The sequence below is a fragment of the Dendrobium catenatum genome, unplaced genomic scaffold (assembly GCF_001605985.2).
Source record: "Dendrobium catenatum unplaced genomic scaffold, ASM160598v2 fragScaff_scaffold_1220, whole genome shotgun sequence".
Taxonomy (NCBI): Eukaryota; Viridiplantae; Streptophyta; class Magnoliopsida; order Asparagales; family Orchidaceae; genus Dendrobium; species Dendrobium catenatum.
In genome coordinates, this window is record NW_021319682.1 from 3,828,748 (window position 1) to 3,846,039 (window position 17,292).

Below are 17,292 nucleotides of genomic sequence, written 5' to 3' on the forward strand. Positions count from 1 at the left end.
TATATAAATATATAATTATAAGAAATATTATATAATCTAAATAAATTTATGACTGCCAATGAGTAACATGCACTTCAATTTGACCAATAAATAAAATAAAAAATAATATTTAAGTTCACTCATATCTAAAGTTATACACAAATCTCAATGCATATCCAACGACAACTAATCATTAATCTTTAGTCTTATATTCTCCCATCACCTCATATCTTATTATTATTGCATTTACATCTGCTGTAACATATGAAACAGCAAATATAATTGAATAAGTTATACAGTCCATCACAACCGTTAATTCTTTTTTGTTTGATGAGAAACCAACATTAGAATTTATGGGCAACACGAAAATCCACTAGAATCCATGAACAATTGCATTCGAAACGCCACTCCTCTCTCCTCTCTGCTGTATGCAACTACGCAGCGAAGTTCAGAGCTTGCAGTTCTTTTTTACTTCAAAGGCGCCAAAGATGCAGAACCCTGGCAACCCCAGCGATTCCCCTCGGAACCTTTCTCTCTCTATAACTCTTCGCTTGTGGTCGGCTTTTGGCCGTCTTGAGTTTTGCGCTTCGTCCTATTTCTCTGTCTCTCCAGCGTCTCCATTTCGCCTTCCGCTGGAGAAGATTGCTCTGATCGTCCTCATCATCGCTGCCGGGGGGAGATCGGTTAATGAGCCACGAATTATTTTTGTAGTCGCCGCCTTGGCAGAAGGAAATGAGAGAAAGGGCGGCTGGATCCTCGTCGATCCGTTTCTGAGGATGTTTTGTTTGATTCGGGTAGGTCTTCATCTATTTTATCATTTTCTTTAGGGGGGTTTAAATATATCATTTACATATTTAACATCAAAATATTATTATTTTTATACTATATGCTTAACTTCCTTTTACGCCTTCACGAAACCCTCGTCTTGAAGTCGCGACCAAGAAGAAGACGAGGAAGTTGCCGCGGAATCTCCTTGCATTGATGGGATCGGCGGCTTGAGGATGACGAAGAAGAAGAGGAAATCGAGACGCTGGGACAGGCTCGGTGCGGCATGAGGAGGGGATATCAGTGTCGGGATTTAACTAAGGGAGAGATGAGAAGGGTGTTTATTTTTAATTATTTGAAACTTTTGAGTGTTTTTCTGAGTAAACAATGAAATTTATGGATATAATTTTGTGTGCTATTATTGAGGGATTGGTTAGAGAAGGGAAGCAGATAATCGCTGCTGTAGTCTGAGAGTGTCGTGCTAATTCGTTTAGTGTTATAGTAATTTATAATCTCTTTTCTTGGTGTTTCAGTGGGGTCTCAGTGGAATCTTTCTGAGCAGGGAAGCTTTTTGAGAATGGTTTGTTCTTTCTGTCTCCAATTCCTGCTGTGCCAATCAATTCCACGCACTAACCAAAATTTATTTTATTAATAGTTATTGACATAGTTTGTTTAGGATTGGGTCAGCGACAGTGATGAGAAGAACAGCGACAATTTCAGCTGGGAGACTGATGAGGATGACAAGGAAAGCCCTGCAGATCCTCCTGGGGAGGTATATCTACTTGTAAACTTGTTTAATTTACTCTCAATGACATTTTATCCCCTCTTTCCCTATTTATTTTATTAGAGTAACTGTTTGGCTATTTCATGAACAATGTTGACTCAATTTCTGAATCCTTTGAAGGCTTCTGAGGCAGGTCCTTCTCAGCCTAGCTTATATTCCCATTTCATTGGAATGGGTTTTAGCGGAGACATGGTTGAAAAGGCCATAAAGGAAAATGGTTGGTTATTTTATAGGATCACTTTGTGTGGTTTTGGTTCTTTTGGTGCTCTTGATGGTAATTTATGTTCTTTGATTGCAGGAGAAGGAAACGTGGAAACTATTCTTGAAACTCTACTCACTTATTCGGTAACTATTATTTCAGCCTAAATCACATTTTCAATATTTGGCTAGTCATCTTGGTGGAGTGGGTGTATATGTGGAAACTTGACCATTCTTAGCATTGTGCATGGAAATGTTGGCAGAGATGTGATAAAAGCTCATCAAAATTATTTATATTTCTTATTGCCATAAACTGTTGGTATGGCATTTTCTTAACATATTATGGTTCTAGAACACATACAAAAGATTTAAACTGGATTTGCACAATCTGGTTCTCACTGGCTAAATTTTTTTCTAGTTTGTATTACTGACAATATGTGAATGAAACATTGTGCTATCATCACCATTAGGAGTAGCCTTATCTAATTATTTAGACAGCATTATGAAATTTATTTACACACACTCGCATTAAATCTACACATGAGAGCATAGCCTCAATAAAATATGACAATGAATCTTGATGGTCCATCTGGCATCTCAACATATTTCTTAATTTTTGCTTTAAATTTGGAAGCAAGGGCACATGCTTGGATCTATGGAAATGCACATCTCTGACATTGCACCTTTGCTAGCTGCTCTACCAGCCACGCCTTGTTGAGATCATGACTTTACCCGTTGCCTCCCAGCCAATTGCCCGCTACTTTGCTAGCTGCCTCATAGCTACCTAATGATCATGCCAACTACCATACCTCCTACATATCTACAATGTCAGCTTTACATGTTCATGGATGGGTTTTCATTCCTTGTGATAATTTTAACATTTTAGCTTACCTATTGTAATTATTTTGTTGTTTTTCCTATCCATGATTTTTAGTCCCCAAGTTTATATATATAAACATTCCTATGATTATATAAATTAAGTACACATACTAGAATAAAAGACATTTAACAATTTATCAAATTATTGTCATGGCATTAGAGCCTTACGATTTTTTTTTTCTAATTATCTTCTTCTCTTTTGTTTTTTTGGTAGTTTTTGAAAAAGAATTTTTTAGTTTATGTTCTTTTTCTGCTCCTGTGAATACTCTATTTTTACTATCTTCCTCTCCATAGAAAACAACTACTGTAATGCTCATATCCTCTTGGGTTTTTATTCACTTGGGACTCGGAACATTCATTCAACGTTTCAGTTGAATGTAAATAACTATCTTGGTGTCAATTTTGCCAATATAAATATATTGATACAAAACCATCTCTTATTGACGACTACAAGCAACTGATCCCTGTAAAATGGTCAATAGAGATTCCTTTAGGTGCACGCATTACAAAAAAAGCTTGGTATCCTAATAAAATATGCTAGACCTTAATGAAAAACCACAATAGAATTAGACAACAAAAGGAAGATTGGTGAAAGATAAAACATGTTTATCTAACCTATATGGGAGAAGTGAGCACCAAAGAAGTATCCATTTGAGTTCCAAAAAGAATAAAAATTGTGAAGTTTTGAACTTACTAGGATCACTAAAAAAACATCTATGATAGGTACTTGCATTATAGTATTATTAGGTATTATCTCCTCTTCTCATGCCTTTAATGTCTTAGATTTCTTGCTCCTTAATTATTGATTTGGGAGCTACAAATCATATTGTCGTTGATTCTCTTGTTTATTTTGAATGGCCCCACACTTTTGGCGTTGATTCTCTTGTTTAAACCCCCCCCCCCCACACGCACTCATATATATATATATATATATATATAATTTTAAAATATAATTTTCTTAATATTTAATAATTATATTAAGGCTTTAAACATTAAAGCTCTAAATTTTTTTTTAATTTTTCTCAAAATCAAATAAACTGTCACTTTATCAAATATTTAAAAATTTCAATGTGATACATAGTTGCGCGTGATTTGGGAAGAAGAAGCTTTGTGCATGATGTGTTTTGTTTCCTTAGTGGAATATGTTATAAATTGACGTCGAGCAAAAAAAAAAAAAAAAAATCCTGTGATCGTTCGGTCAACTGATACTCAGTTGATATGATCGTCAATGATTAGCGAACAACCACGGTTAATGGTGAAAATATACTTACTATCACTAAAGAGCCTTGGAGATTTTTGGAACTGTCAAACTTTTGGCCTAAGTAGGCTTTGGAGAGTTTGGGTGATGTTGCATCTAAGGCCTTTGAATAGAGAAGCATGTTTCTGTATACTATCTTATAGTGCTATAGCTTGCTAGTAAATTTTATTGTCTTCTGGTTAGGTATAAGGCTATGAATAAAGCCTAACATTATGGAGGAGTGGTGCCTTGTGGATGTATTGGTGTGACTTGAGCAGTTGATCGGAGTATGGAGAGTTGTGTAGTGTTAGAGGAGCATTGCTTGAGGTTTGTGTGTAGTGGTTTTCCGAGAAGAGGTGGCTTGAAAAAAAAAAAAAAACCTAAGAATGATGGGTATTCATTAAGGCTTTGAATCTGCCACAACGTGTTTGAGAGATTCAATTGATATAGCTGAACAATACCAATTTGAATTCGAAATTTCCAACAACGGAATTGCAGCCATCCTATCCCACTTGTTCAGCAACTAGGCGTAGGATCCATCACACGCCTGCATAAGAATCATAATAACCCCACCTTGTTTAATTCTATTTTAATTCCATGAAGGATAAGTCCAAAATTCCAAAAATAGTAAGGTGAAAACATCATTGCCTAGCTATGATAATCATGGGAAATTTTAAGAAATGATATCCATGTAAACACATGCTTGTTATTGCTAAACTCTCTTACCCTGAAACCCTAAGCTTGTTAGGATCGTGCAAGTTAGAAACTTCTTGAACTATTTTAATGCTCTAGCGTAGTCTAGGAAACCATCAACGGCAAACAAAAGTTATATTCGCTGATTTTCGAAGGGAAACAACTACTCTATAATGGTAGGTAAAATTAAATCTTACATAGTTATAGAAATAGCAGTAAAGTGCTTTTATTCATAGTGATGCCACCCAAATCTTGAAGTGCTATCAATCTTCTTTTTTAATTCATAAAAATATTAATAATTTGATCGTATCATGTATAAATACATGTTTATTTTAACAATTTAGGTGTTTGTTGGATATCCAAGGAATATTTCAGTATAATATACATAAATGTCCATAAAATTTAATTAGATAGCTCAACTAAATCATTTAAAAATTTGGCGTTAGAAATTTCTTGTCTATTGCTTAGCTATGATAATCATAGGAAATTTTAAGAAATGATATCCATGTAAACACATGCTTGTCATGCTAAAATCTCTTCCCCTGAAACCCTAAACTTGTTTTGATCATGCAAGTTAGAAACTTCTTAAACTTATTTAATGCTCCGGCATAATCTAGGAAACTATCAAAGACATACAAAAGTTATATTCGCTGATTTTGGAAAGGAAATACCTTCTCTATAAAATATAACAGGTAATACTAAAATCTTACATAGTTATAGAAATAATGCTAAAGACCTTTTATTCGCAATGATACCACTCAAATCTTGACTATCAACTTTCATTTTTAATTTATAAAGATATTAATAATTTGATCGTATCATGTATAAATACTTTTTTATTTTAACAATATAGGTGTTTGGATAACTAAGGAATATTTCAGTAGAACACACATAAATGTCCATAAAATTTAATTAGATAGCTCAACTATATCATTTGAAAATTTGGCGTTAGAAATTTCATGTCTATTGCCTAGCTATGATAATCATGGGAGATTTTAAGAAATGGTATCCATGTAAACACATGATTGTCATTGCTAAATTGTGTTCCCCTAAAACCCTAAACTTGTTAGGATCGTGCAAGTTAGAAGCTTCTCAAACTTATTTAATGCTCTAGCATAATCTAGGAAACTATCTGATGTAGAACGGAAGGGGAGGGGTAATAAAAAAAACTAAAGAGCTAAAATTCCATCTCATATTTCCCTTAATTAATGAATTTGAATTTGAAATTCAAATACAAAAAAAAGGGAGGGAAGAGATGAATTAGTTTTCTCCTTAATTGGGGCCTTTAATTAGGAAGAAAATAATTAAAATAAGGGAGAGAGGGGGCTGGCCATATGGGGAGGGAGGAGAAATGTCCACATACAATGTATGTGGACCATAGCTTTAAATGTGATGAGGATAATTAAATCTGAAATTAATTTCAGATTTGAGAGAGTTATGGGGTTTCTAAATGAGAGTTGGTTTAATTAGAAAGCTTTTTTAAAATTCAAATTATTTTGAATTTGAATTCAAATTCTTTCCAAATAACAAGAGGCTAACTAAGGAAATAACTAATGCAGATTTAATTTGGGATCTAATGAGAAGTGAGAGGGAGGCCGGCGGTTAAGGAACGATATAATAGGTGTAATTAATGGGGAGGGGAATTGGGAGGGAATCTAAAACTTCATAAATCATGATTCTAAATTAGGAAAATGGTAATTAAATCAGATCTAATTTAAAATCAAATTAGACTTAAATTTAGGAACTTTTCTAATTTAGCTTAGTTAATTTTAGGAAAGTATTTGAAATTCAAATTTGAATTTCAAATATATTTAATTCTTACCCCAATTTAGGTAGGCTAATTTTGTTGAAATCATCATTAAAAGGAAAAAAGGGATGGGGGTGGCCGGCGGCTAGGAGATGGGAGGAGATGGGGTGGCCGACTAGGAGGAGGTGGTGGTGGAGTGGTTTATGGCCGGCGGTTGATATGGATAAATTGGAGGAAGCTTGTGGCTTTGGAGGGATTTGTGGGAGAATCGGCCTGTGGTAAGTGGGGGATTTTGGCCAACGGTCAAGGGAGGAGGAGAAAAGAATTTAGTGAAAGAAAGATACAACCGTGAGCCCGGACACATCCTGCAGCTGACGGGTAATACGTTGCCCTTCTCCAAGGGACTTCAAGCCACGAGCCCGGACCCATCCTGCAGCTGGTGGAAACTCTGATTCCCTCCCATAGGAATCTCACCCAAGTTCTCTCCAAAGAACATAAGTGCAAATAAAATTTCTTTTCTTAATAATTCATCATTACATTACACAAGCAATGACGTCTATATATAGGCCTAAGAAACTAAAACAAGACGCATATGCCCCCAGGACTTACATAGGACGACCTTCTTAATTAAGGGTAAAAATGGAAAATTCATAATAAAAATAAAAAATAACAAATAACAAATTAAGATAAGGTGGAATGATCTCGGTCGTCGATCGTCGTCTCCTCCTTTGAAAATCTTCATGATGGGATGTCCGCATCACTATCAATGGCAGACAAAAGTTATATTCACTAATTTTGGAAAGGAAATATCTAATCTATAAAATATAATAGGAATACTAAAATCTTACATAGTCATAGAAATAACACTGAAGTGCTTTTATTCGCAATGATACTACCTAAATCTCGAAAGCATCAACTTTCATTTTTAATTTATAAAAATATTATTAATTTGATCATATTATGTACAAATACATGTTTATTTTAACAATTTAAGTGTTTGTTGGATAACAAAGGAATATTTCAGTAATACACACAAATGTCCATAAAATTTAATTAGATAGCTCAACTAAATCATTTGAAAATTGGCGATAGAAATTTCATGTTTATGGTATAAACATGTGATAGGAAACACTTGTAGATCTCAAGTATTTCCTATCAATATTCGGAAAACAACGACAATTCTTCACAAAAGTCTGCACAAAATCATGAAAACAGTAGATAATTTGTATTATTTGATGAAAGGAAAACATAAAATAGCAAGATACAATTGCTCCTTAATTCGAGAGGAGGATCGATCTCTCCCAAATCTCTAGACGCTGTTAGAGCCCAAAGAAAAACCTAATTCTAAGAGATATCAAATTTCAGCTAAATTCAAGATGCTCTAACCCTAGGAAAACAAAGTATTTAATGCATACAAATCAAAAGGAAATCTTTAAATGGTCCATAAATTCAAATTTCCCTCCCAAAACCCTAAAAAAGCCTTCCAAACACGCCTTGTTTGCTTCGGTAGCTCATGCGGCATCTGCAGCTGGCGGAAGAATGCCGCTGTTTCGCCCGTAAGCCTTTTTTCTCCCTCCCCGATTTCCACCTCATCTTCCTCTCTACGAATTTCAGAATTTGTGTTTTTTTCCTTCCCCCCCTTTTGCCACGGAAGCCACTGTTTGGTTGTGGATTTTCATCATTTTCTTCATCATGTCCCGAAGATCAGCTAAGGAAATCCTTTCCTCAACTGTTGTTTTGATTTGGTTCATCTCCCCTTAAAGCCTCTCTTCTAGAGCATCAACTTTCTCGGCCTCCATCTCGATCCAAACTTTTATAAATTCAAAAATTCCGGATTTGGATTACAAGAACAACAACTTTGTCCCTTCCCGACCAAAAATCAGCTACTGAAATTCGCCAAAATCAGCCCATGAATGGTCCCAAGACTTGCTCTGATGCCAAATTGATAAGAAACATTTGTATATCTCAAGTATTTCCTGTTAATCTTCGGAAAACAACGACAATTCTTCACAAAAGTCCTCACAAAACCACGAAAACAGTAGATAATTTGTATTATTTGATGAAAGGAAAACAGAAATAGCAAGATACAATTGATCCTCAATTCGAGAGGAGGATCGATCTCTCTCAAATCTCTAGACGCCGCTAGAGCCCAAAGAAAAACCTAATTCTAAGAGATCTCAAATTTTAGCCAAATTCAAGATGCTCTAACCCTAGGAAAACAAAGTATTGAATGCATACAAATCAAAAGGAAATCTCTAAACAATCCCTACATTCAAATTTTCCTCCCAAAACCCTAAAAAAAATCCTTTCAAACACGCTTCTTTTGCTTCGACGCTTCGGTGGCTCACGCTGATCCGCAACTAGCGGAAGAGTGCCACTGTTTCACCCGTAAGCCGGTCCCGACTGGACTAGTCCTGTGGACCGGTCTAACAACATGCCATCTCCAAGGTTTAAAATATGCCAAGTCAACGGGTTTAAGATTTATTAGCTCTAATATTATGTTTGGTATTCAAATATGCTTATATGCAGTTTTAGTATGGTTTGCATACCTTAATCAGGAATGTCATCATTGCTTCTTCTTTTTTGTCTTTTTAGTTAAAAAAAAAGCTTCCATATTTGCATTGCAAGATGATGCATGCAAATTTCAGTTTTTTGTTTTAGTTTTTTATTGTAATTTGAATGCTATAGTTATTTTTGATTTTTTTATGCTACCCTATGATGGAAGGCAACCAATGATCATGAGTAGGTGGTGCTTTGGGCATGTCATACTTTGGGTGTGCTAGCTACTTTGGTGCCTTGGCTCTTGGGCTGATGTGGGCTTCTCGGTTTGGGCTTGGTTGTTCAGGTTTTGCTGCTTTGTTGGGAGCTACTATATTTCAGCTCATTATTACTTGTAGTTCACCTCCTTTTTAGCTCAGTATGAGGTGTGAACCTGGTTCTTCCCCCTCTCTGTTGGCCTTTCGGTTCCTCCGCTGGCTCCTCTCCCGTGGCTGACTTTTCTTGTACCCCGTGGCTGCCTTTTCCTGTCCCCCGTGTGGGCCCTTCGGGTGCTGCTCCTAGAGCTGCCTGCTGGCCTTCTGTTTTCCCTTTCCTGATTGGTTCGGCTGGAGATGTTTGGGGTTGTTTGGCTGCCTCTTTTCACATATATATATATATATATAAGAGCAGTTAGAGGTTGTTGTTTGCTGAGCAAAGTTCTCTAAAACCTGAGGGTTTCTTCTTGGAAAAGCTTACGAGCTTGTTCCACTTCTCTTCTCCTCTTTAATATTTCATCTTTGGGCTTCTTACCTACTCTCCACAAGTTTTCACTCCACTTGTATCTTTCTTCTCAAACTATGGAGGTGTTGGTTGGCCAGTTTGGTTGCATTTGCTAGAAGAGTTTGTGGTGGACATTGGCCCAAGTAGCTGTGGTGGACCCTTGGTTTGCATGTCCTTAAGCACATCTTTTATTTTACCTACTATTTCATTGCATGTGAGGTGACCGTTAGTCGGTTGTTCTGAGGGTGGCTGTTTTTATTTTTAATTTAGTTTTTGTTTGTTTAACTTTTGTTTGTTTGGAGGTTTGTTTGATGTTGGCTTTCTAAGCTTTGAATCGAGAAAAGTTCTTCTAGTGCTGGTGTTCTCCCCTTTGTGTTTTTCTATCTAGTTGTCTGCATCACAAGAACTCCATTTCCATTCATAAGATATTCAAATATTTATATGCTGTTCTAAAAACAAGCCGTAATTTTGAAGAAAATATGAATTTTTACTTTTAAGACTTGTATGCTTGTGTTGATGGGATTCAAAGTGCGTTTATTCGCAGTGATACATAAATCTTGAAGAGCACAATAAAACTATCAACTTTTACTTTAATTTTTAAAGTATTAATAATTTGATTCCACATATAAAATACACATTTAGTTTTTCATTTTAAAAATTTAGGTATTCGTTGGATAAATAAGGAATATTACAGTAGAATTCACATAAATTTTCATAAAACTTAATAAGATAGATCAACTAAATCATGTGAAAATTTAGCATTATAAATTTCATGGCCAAGCTATAAATATGCCATCTCCAAGGTATAAATGTGCCATGTGAATGGGTTTAAAATTAATTAGCTCTAATATTATGTTAGATATTCAAATATGCTTTTATGACGTTTTAATATTGTTTGCATATCTTAATCAGGAATGTCATCCATGTTTCTTTTTTATTTATTTTTGTGTCTTTAGTTTAAAAGAAAAAAAAAAGATCCCATATTTCCATAGCTGGAAGTCCGTTTCTATACATAAGATACTCGAATATTTATATGCAATTCTAAAACACCCCAGTATTTTTGAAGAAATTATGAATTTTCACTTTTAAGACGTGTATGCTTGCGTTGATGGGGTTCAAAATGCTTTCTTATGAATTTTTTAGCTCGTCTAACATGCTCACCATTACAACTATGAACCCATCGAGTTTAAATACATTGATAACTACTAAGTGATTCAAAATACTGACATTGTATTGCTTCTTTTTTTTTTTTTGTGGGGGGGGGGGGGGGGGGGGGGGGGGGGGGGGGGGGGGGAGGGGGTGTTGTAATTGATTCTACCGTATTTTGGATTTTGCCAGTCAGCTATTGGGCTCGACATTAAACTGAACTTTTGAGACATTAAATCGTCAGATTCTCTTCAAGTTTAATAGTGACACTATTACAGCCTAAGATGTTATGGCTGCGTAATTTCACACTACATGGCTGTAGTTTAAAACCATGTGGTTAATCGATTTCCATGTGGTTAATCAAAGTGAACCTTGCAAAAATTGCACAAAGATACTAATAATAAAGTTCTTTGATATTTATCAAGTATCATTTAATGATGACAATTAACTGCATGCATATTATACCTAGAAATTGCAACCACATTTAAAGGTTTTAATTAATGTGAATATGAACTTTGTTGCTACTTCTAGGCTATTGGAAATTCTCCTTCGGACTGTGAGGATGCCCCTGCTGAGTGCCCAGTTACTAGTGACGAATATTCCTTTGACAGTGATATAGATACTGATGACCCTAATGATCAGGTAATTTGCTTGTTTTACATCTTGATTAAGAGGGAAAATATATGGTAGTGCATATTTCCTTACCATGGAAGTGGAGAAAGTGGGAGTAATTGGGCCTCAACGCTTTTCTTGTTTATTTACACTCAACTTCGCTAGTTATTTTTTATTTTTTATTTCTAGTGATGTGGACCTGCCTTCAAAAACAGTGGAAATCCATACTTTTTAAATAACCTATTTATGGCTCTTTTTATTTTAAATTTTTCCAAATTGATGATGAATGATTGGTCACCGCATAAGGCAGTCTTTAGATGAGTTTTTTTACTTTTGTTGCATTAATTAAATCTGAGTTTTCTTAGATGCTTGCTAAGTTCCTATTTTAAAGTAATTTTAGTTTACAATTTAGCATGGAAGAAATCACCTCGTTAGCCGTTTGTCTATATACATGATAAACGTTTTGTTTTGGAAGATCATTACTATTTATTTTGTTAAGAAATTATTGTGTAATGCCTCTGTTGTGTATAATGCTTCGCATATTCTTTTAACTTATGATGATTATTTTTTAAAATTTCATATGCTCAACATCTTGTGCAAAGAGCAAGGTGGACCTCTTTCTTATGTAAATGTTAATGTGCCCGTATAGAAAGCAATGCAAACATTAGTGAGGCTTCTGAATTAGCATTTTCTTGTTCCTCAGAGGATTTTTTTACGTCTATCGTGCTCTTGCTTTATGCTTATTGCCGTCTCACAGGCCAGTTTTTAGATGCATCTCATGTTTTGAAATAATATTTTGCTAAGACTTTGTTAAACTACTAGCACTATTTTTGCGTTGATTCGTGATTTACCAACAATTATTTGTAGCTTTCACTATCAGTTTTTTCATGAACTCCTGGTTAATAACTAAAAGCATGATCTCCAAGAGCGACCCATGTTTTTATTAAGTGCCAACCAGTTTCTGATCTATAGGATGAATTTATGGTTGAACCTTAATTCTCTGAGTGCCTACTACTTTCTGATCTATGGGATGAAATTATGGTTGAACCTTATGTTCTGTTGAATATAATCATGATTTATGATAACTTGATCTCGCATATTTAATTTTTGGTTATATGATGACATGTCCCATTTCTTTCTTAGATCTTCAGTGAGACCTATCACGTGACTCTTTGCATCATGGACATAATGATCTGTTCAATGCTGTGTTGGCGTCTCAGGTTGCAAGTGTAACTTTTTGAAGTCTTTTTTTGTTGCTTATTAGTACAGGACTTCATAGAGGGTCCGCAGGAGAAAGATAAGAAATTATTGATATTGGTTGATATGGGTTTCTCTCCGGAAGAAGCAGATGCAGCCATAGAAAGATGTGGTATGACTTCTCTTCTGGTTGATGACAGCATAGCTTAATATGTCTAAAAAAGTTTGATGTTGATGTTGCCTTATTCTGATTTATTTCTTCATTAGTATGCTTGCTGCTTTGTGACGATTTATGGTGGATACCTTAATGTTTAACTTCATTTATATCTATTTTTCGAGTCATCTGAGACCCTTTTTTGAATATGTTTTACTATGGTAGGCTGAATGCCGTTTCTTTCATTTTCATTCTTTTATTTCCAAACCGTCATTCTATCAACTTTTATGCTATTTAAATATAGTCACTATTGGTTTGAATTTGTAAGGTTGTAACCAATTTTAAATATTATTGCGTTTTGTTTCTGTTCTTGATCTTGTTTTCTTTTGCCACAGGATATTCAAATCAAAGTTTGTTTTGTGTGTTTTTTGTAGATGACAAATTGAGTTGTAAAATATTTATTAAAGTGAAAAATTATATGACAGTAATGTTTCTCTCTTTCATTCTTTTATTTCCAAACCGTCATTCTACAAACTTTTATGCTATTTAAATATAGTCACTATGGGCTGAAATTTGTTAGTTTGTAACCAATTTAAAATATTATTGGTTTTTATTTATTTTCTTGATCTTGTTATTCTTTTGCCACTGGATATTCAAAGTTATCTTTGGGTATTTTTTTTAAATGGTAATTTGAATTATAAGATACTTGTTAAAACAACTACAAGTAGATGACAATTATGTTTCTTTCTTTTATCATATTCTTTAAATAGAAGAATAGGTGTATAGATGAAGATATAACTTTTATGAGTTGACATTTATTAGTTGCAACAGAGTGTGATTGACCGACCGATATGATTGGGAGGTAATTAGGAAGTTTCCTAATCAAGAGAAAGCTATTTAGAAATGTTTTTAATCAAAGGGTAATTATTTAGGAAAATTTTAATTACAATTAGGAATGAATTATTTAGGGTAAGCAATCTAATTTGAATTCTGATTTGGAGGGGATTAATTAGGAAATGTTTCCTAATAAAAAAGGGCAGATTTGGAGGGGATTAATTAGGAGATGTTTCCTAATTGGAGAGAGTATATTTGGGGGCTGATTTGAGAGGGTTTAAGCTATTTTGAAATTTGTTGTTAATTGTTTTCTATAGTAATAGGGTTTATATTATATTTTGTATGCATAATTTGATTTTGTATGCTGTAGTTTTCTTTTTGTGAGGGATCCTAGTGGCGTCTAGGGTTTGGGAGAGAAGGCCCTCCTTTAAAGAGGACCATTGTATCTTACTTTGTTCGCATTTGTTTTTCTATCAATAAAAATATATTTTTGTGTTGAATCTTTTGGAGTTTGTTGCTATTTTTTATACCAAGGCGCTTCATAGTGTAACGTATTATTATGCAATAACAGAATACTATGAAGAGTTAATGGTAAATTTTATGAAATATAATAGGTAACATGGATAAAGTTGTGCAACTTATAATATGTGGATAAAATTAATGTCAAATAATTAGAAATAAAAAAGGGCATAATCATAGATAAATTGGATAAAAATTGTGTAAACATAGTTACACAACATATGTTTAACGTCACATGCGATACATATCAGGAACTACTTGAGAATCAGGTTTATAATGTCAAATTGATTGGAATATAAAGATTATTGTTGCATGCTAGAAAATTCGCTGTAATAGAGATAGAATTTTTGTGTCTTAGCTTTTCAGGAAGATCCAAAGGTCATCAATTCATAGATTTTCTTCTTTCAATCGATGCAAAGGTTATAATGTTAAATTAGATAACGAACTTCATTTGCTTCATTTGCTCTAGATGATAATGTAATAGTTGCTAAAAAAATAAAATTCTATGAGAAATCTAAGAACTAGTATTAAAACTCTGCATCAAATATAATTTATACCACAAAAATGAAATCAACAAATCAAATTTGGCAAAATCACAATTATGCGCAAGAACCAATCAGTAAACAATATAGAAAGAGAACTATACTCAAATGCTAATAGTCATCATTTTGAAGATTTAGACCTCATGTCGATAGAAGGAGAATCGCCCCCCAGAAGTAGTTTAAATTTCCAAAACACTCAAAGAATACAAATCTAATAACACAATAATAAAGAAAAAATAAATTTCATTTTACTATTCAATGCTTCAAAGATCCTATTTATAATTAAGAAAAGCCCGAAGTAATTCATCAAAATTCTCAGAGATCAAGCATAATAATACTGTAAGTTTCAACTCAACAAACTTATATTCTGACAATAACGACAAATTTCCAATCTCAAGTTTCAACCTAAAGGTCCTAAACAATAAATTTACCACTTTAAATTTCAGAAGACCTGATTTTTCAATTACTGTAGAACGTCAAAAAATGAAGCCAAGCTGCCAAACAAAGAGAAACACAACAAACAATAGTACCAAAAAGGAAAAAACGCATAAGGCAAGTAACCAAAAATGGAAACAGTTGTAGATTGGTCCTTTCAAGCAAACTTCAGTCCTAGGAAGGCAAAAGGTTGCAGAAGGTGAGGACCCAAATATTTCTATAGATGAGTGAAGATCATCAAGCAAGTCCAGAAATTTCTTCATATGAACGGAGGATTCCTTATTAACAACTATAAACCACAATGGGGAATATAGGATTCAATCAAATCAGTGTCAATAATGATGACTTTCTAAATCAACGAGTCATCAAAACAAGGAATTGGATATGCGTTGGACCCAGAAATTGGAAACAATTGAACTAAAAAAGTCAAAGGCTAAATAAAAAAACTTGCAATAATAAACAAAACCTAAAGAGGTCATCAAAATATTGGAGAACACATACCTTCTTGATGTCGGAGCTGAGACATTAATTGTATTAACTTCAGAATAATTAATTCCAATTGGTAGTTATATGGCTACATCGGATTACTGTTTGCTTTTGGTTGTGTAGCCTAATATGTTGCTACCTTTGTCTATAAATAGGTAGCAAGGTTTGTAATTGAAGATGGTTGAGAATTGAGATGAATAAGATTTAAGTTGAGTTTAGTTTGTTGTTTTCCTGTATCCTAAGAGTGATTCTTAGGTGGTGGATCCTTCGTCCAAGAAGTTCTTGGAGTTATCTGGCCGCGGCTACCGAATCATCGACGTGGATTCGTCGAGCCCCCTCCGATCCGGTGTCACTTCTTAATAGGATCATCATTATTGGCATGTTTTTAACAAAAGGAAAATGTAAATAGGTGTTTGTTCATGCGCTTCCCATGAGTATACACATTTAGATTCCATCGTTAAGAGGTTGTTTGCTTAGGGGGGGGGGGGGGGGTGGGGGGGGGGGGGGAGGGGCAGTAAAAAGATTGTCAAGTAGATAAGACAGTTGTAATAAACCATTTCGGTGTTTGAATGTTGCAAATAGGTGTGTTAGCTTCACAATAGGTTCAACTTCTAGCTTACTCTCTTAATATTCTGTGTAAAAGAAAATTGCTGCACATTCATTACCTCATCATTTACTATAAAAATGAATATGCTATACATAAACAAGCTGTCTTATATGGTTATTATTTTGTGGAGCCAATTACCACAACTGGGTGCCAAAAGAGATAAAAAGAAGGCAAAACCAAGAGATAACAAGTTTTAAGGTCATATACTTATACTAAGGATGGTTTCCCTAAAATCTTTTTACGGCAAAGGAAAACATTTATCATCACCATCATCATTGATATACCTTAAAAAAATTCACAAAGATCAACACGAATCTTGATGTAATATTTGTATTGAAAATTTTTAAAATTAAATTAGGATAATCTGAAGTTCAATTTTATCAAACTTAGAGTTAAATTGAGTATCTTGATATAAGGCAAACCTAACGACACTGTGGGCTCGGAGTCGAACAGAGAGAGGGAGAATCGGGAGAGAGGAGAGGTAGCAGCCGCGAATGAGAGCCTTTGCGCTCATTTTAACGACGCGAGCGAGATCGTGGGGTGAAGTGACTTCGACGTGCGAAATGCGGCGACGACGTGCGGGCAGGTACGCGAAATGAATTATTATTATTATTTTTTTTTAAACTGCCGTATACAGGTCAACAGACACCAAAGGTGATCCGATCTAAGTTCAAATGAGACTAAATCAACACTTGAAGAATAGTCGAGAACTTTAAGACATTAATTGCAATACTAAATGGACTCCGAATCTTGCATGCTTAAAATTCAAAACGAGCAGCTCGACGAGATAATCCAACAAACCAAAAATCACTCGATTCTAAAGCCATTAAAAAAATAAATGTTAAATAAACAATCAATAGTTAAAGGATTCAAAATGAGCTCCTCAATGGAGTGTTATGGAAATTGAGATAAATTTACCCTAAATGTCCAATCTAAAAGTACTATATATCAATAAACGCTTATCCACATGAAATCGACCAAAACTTGCTTTTGGAGAGAGCTTGGAGATATGAAAAAATTTAGAACTCTACTTGATGTTTGACACCAACGGTCACCGCTAGCCACTTTGTTGCTCGACTATCATTGTTTGATCGACATCGCTCAAATTGCTATCATCCGACGTCCTCCTTCTGATCAATGCCACCTGACTGTCATTATCTAACTCAGTTAACTGTCGTCATCCAACCACAATCAATGATTGCCATTGTTTGACCGCCATT

General features: G+C 34.5%; 1 protein-coding gene across 6 annotated transcripts in view; it reads left to right on the forward strand.

The window, feature by feature from the left end:
* Positions 1–354: 354 nt before the first annotated feature.
* LOC110110060 (DNA (cytosine-5)-methyltransferase DRM2) overlaps positions 355–17,292 on the forward strand; it is a 31,110-nt gene continuing 14,172 nt past the window's right edge. Inside the window, exons 1-7 of one of the 6 annotated variants that reach the window (XM_028699188.1) lie at positions 355–773; positions 1,278–1,324; positions 1,421–1,516; positions 1,649–1,745; positions 1,827–1,873; positions 11,218–11,328; positions 12,568–12,667. In XM_028699188.1, the coding sequence (XP_028555021.1) occupies positions 1,322–1,324; positions 1,421–1,516; positions 1,649–1,745; positions 1,827–1,873; positions 11,218–11,328; positions 12,568–12,667 (454 nt within the window). In that variant the 5' untranslated portion in view covers positions 355–773; positions 1,278–1,321. Of the gene's footprint in view, positions 774–885; positions 1,082–1,277; positions 1,325–1,411; positions 1,517–1,648; positions 1,746–1,826; positions 1,874–11,217; positions 11,329–12,562; positions 12,668–17,292 lie in introns of those variants that run through there. The other 5 variants (XM_020841364.2, XM_020841361.2, XM_020841363.2 and 2 more) reach the window with 5 other exon arrangements.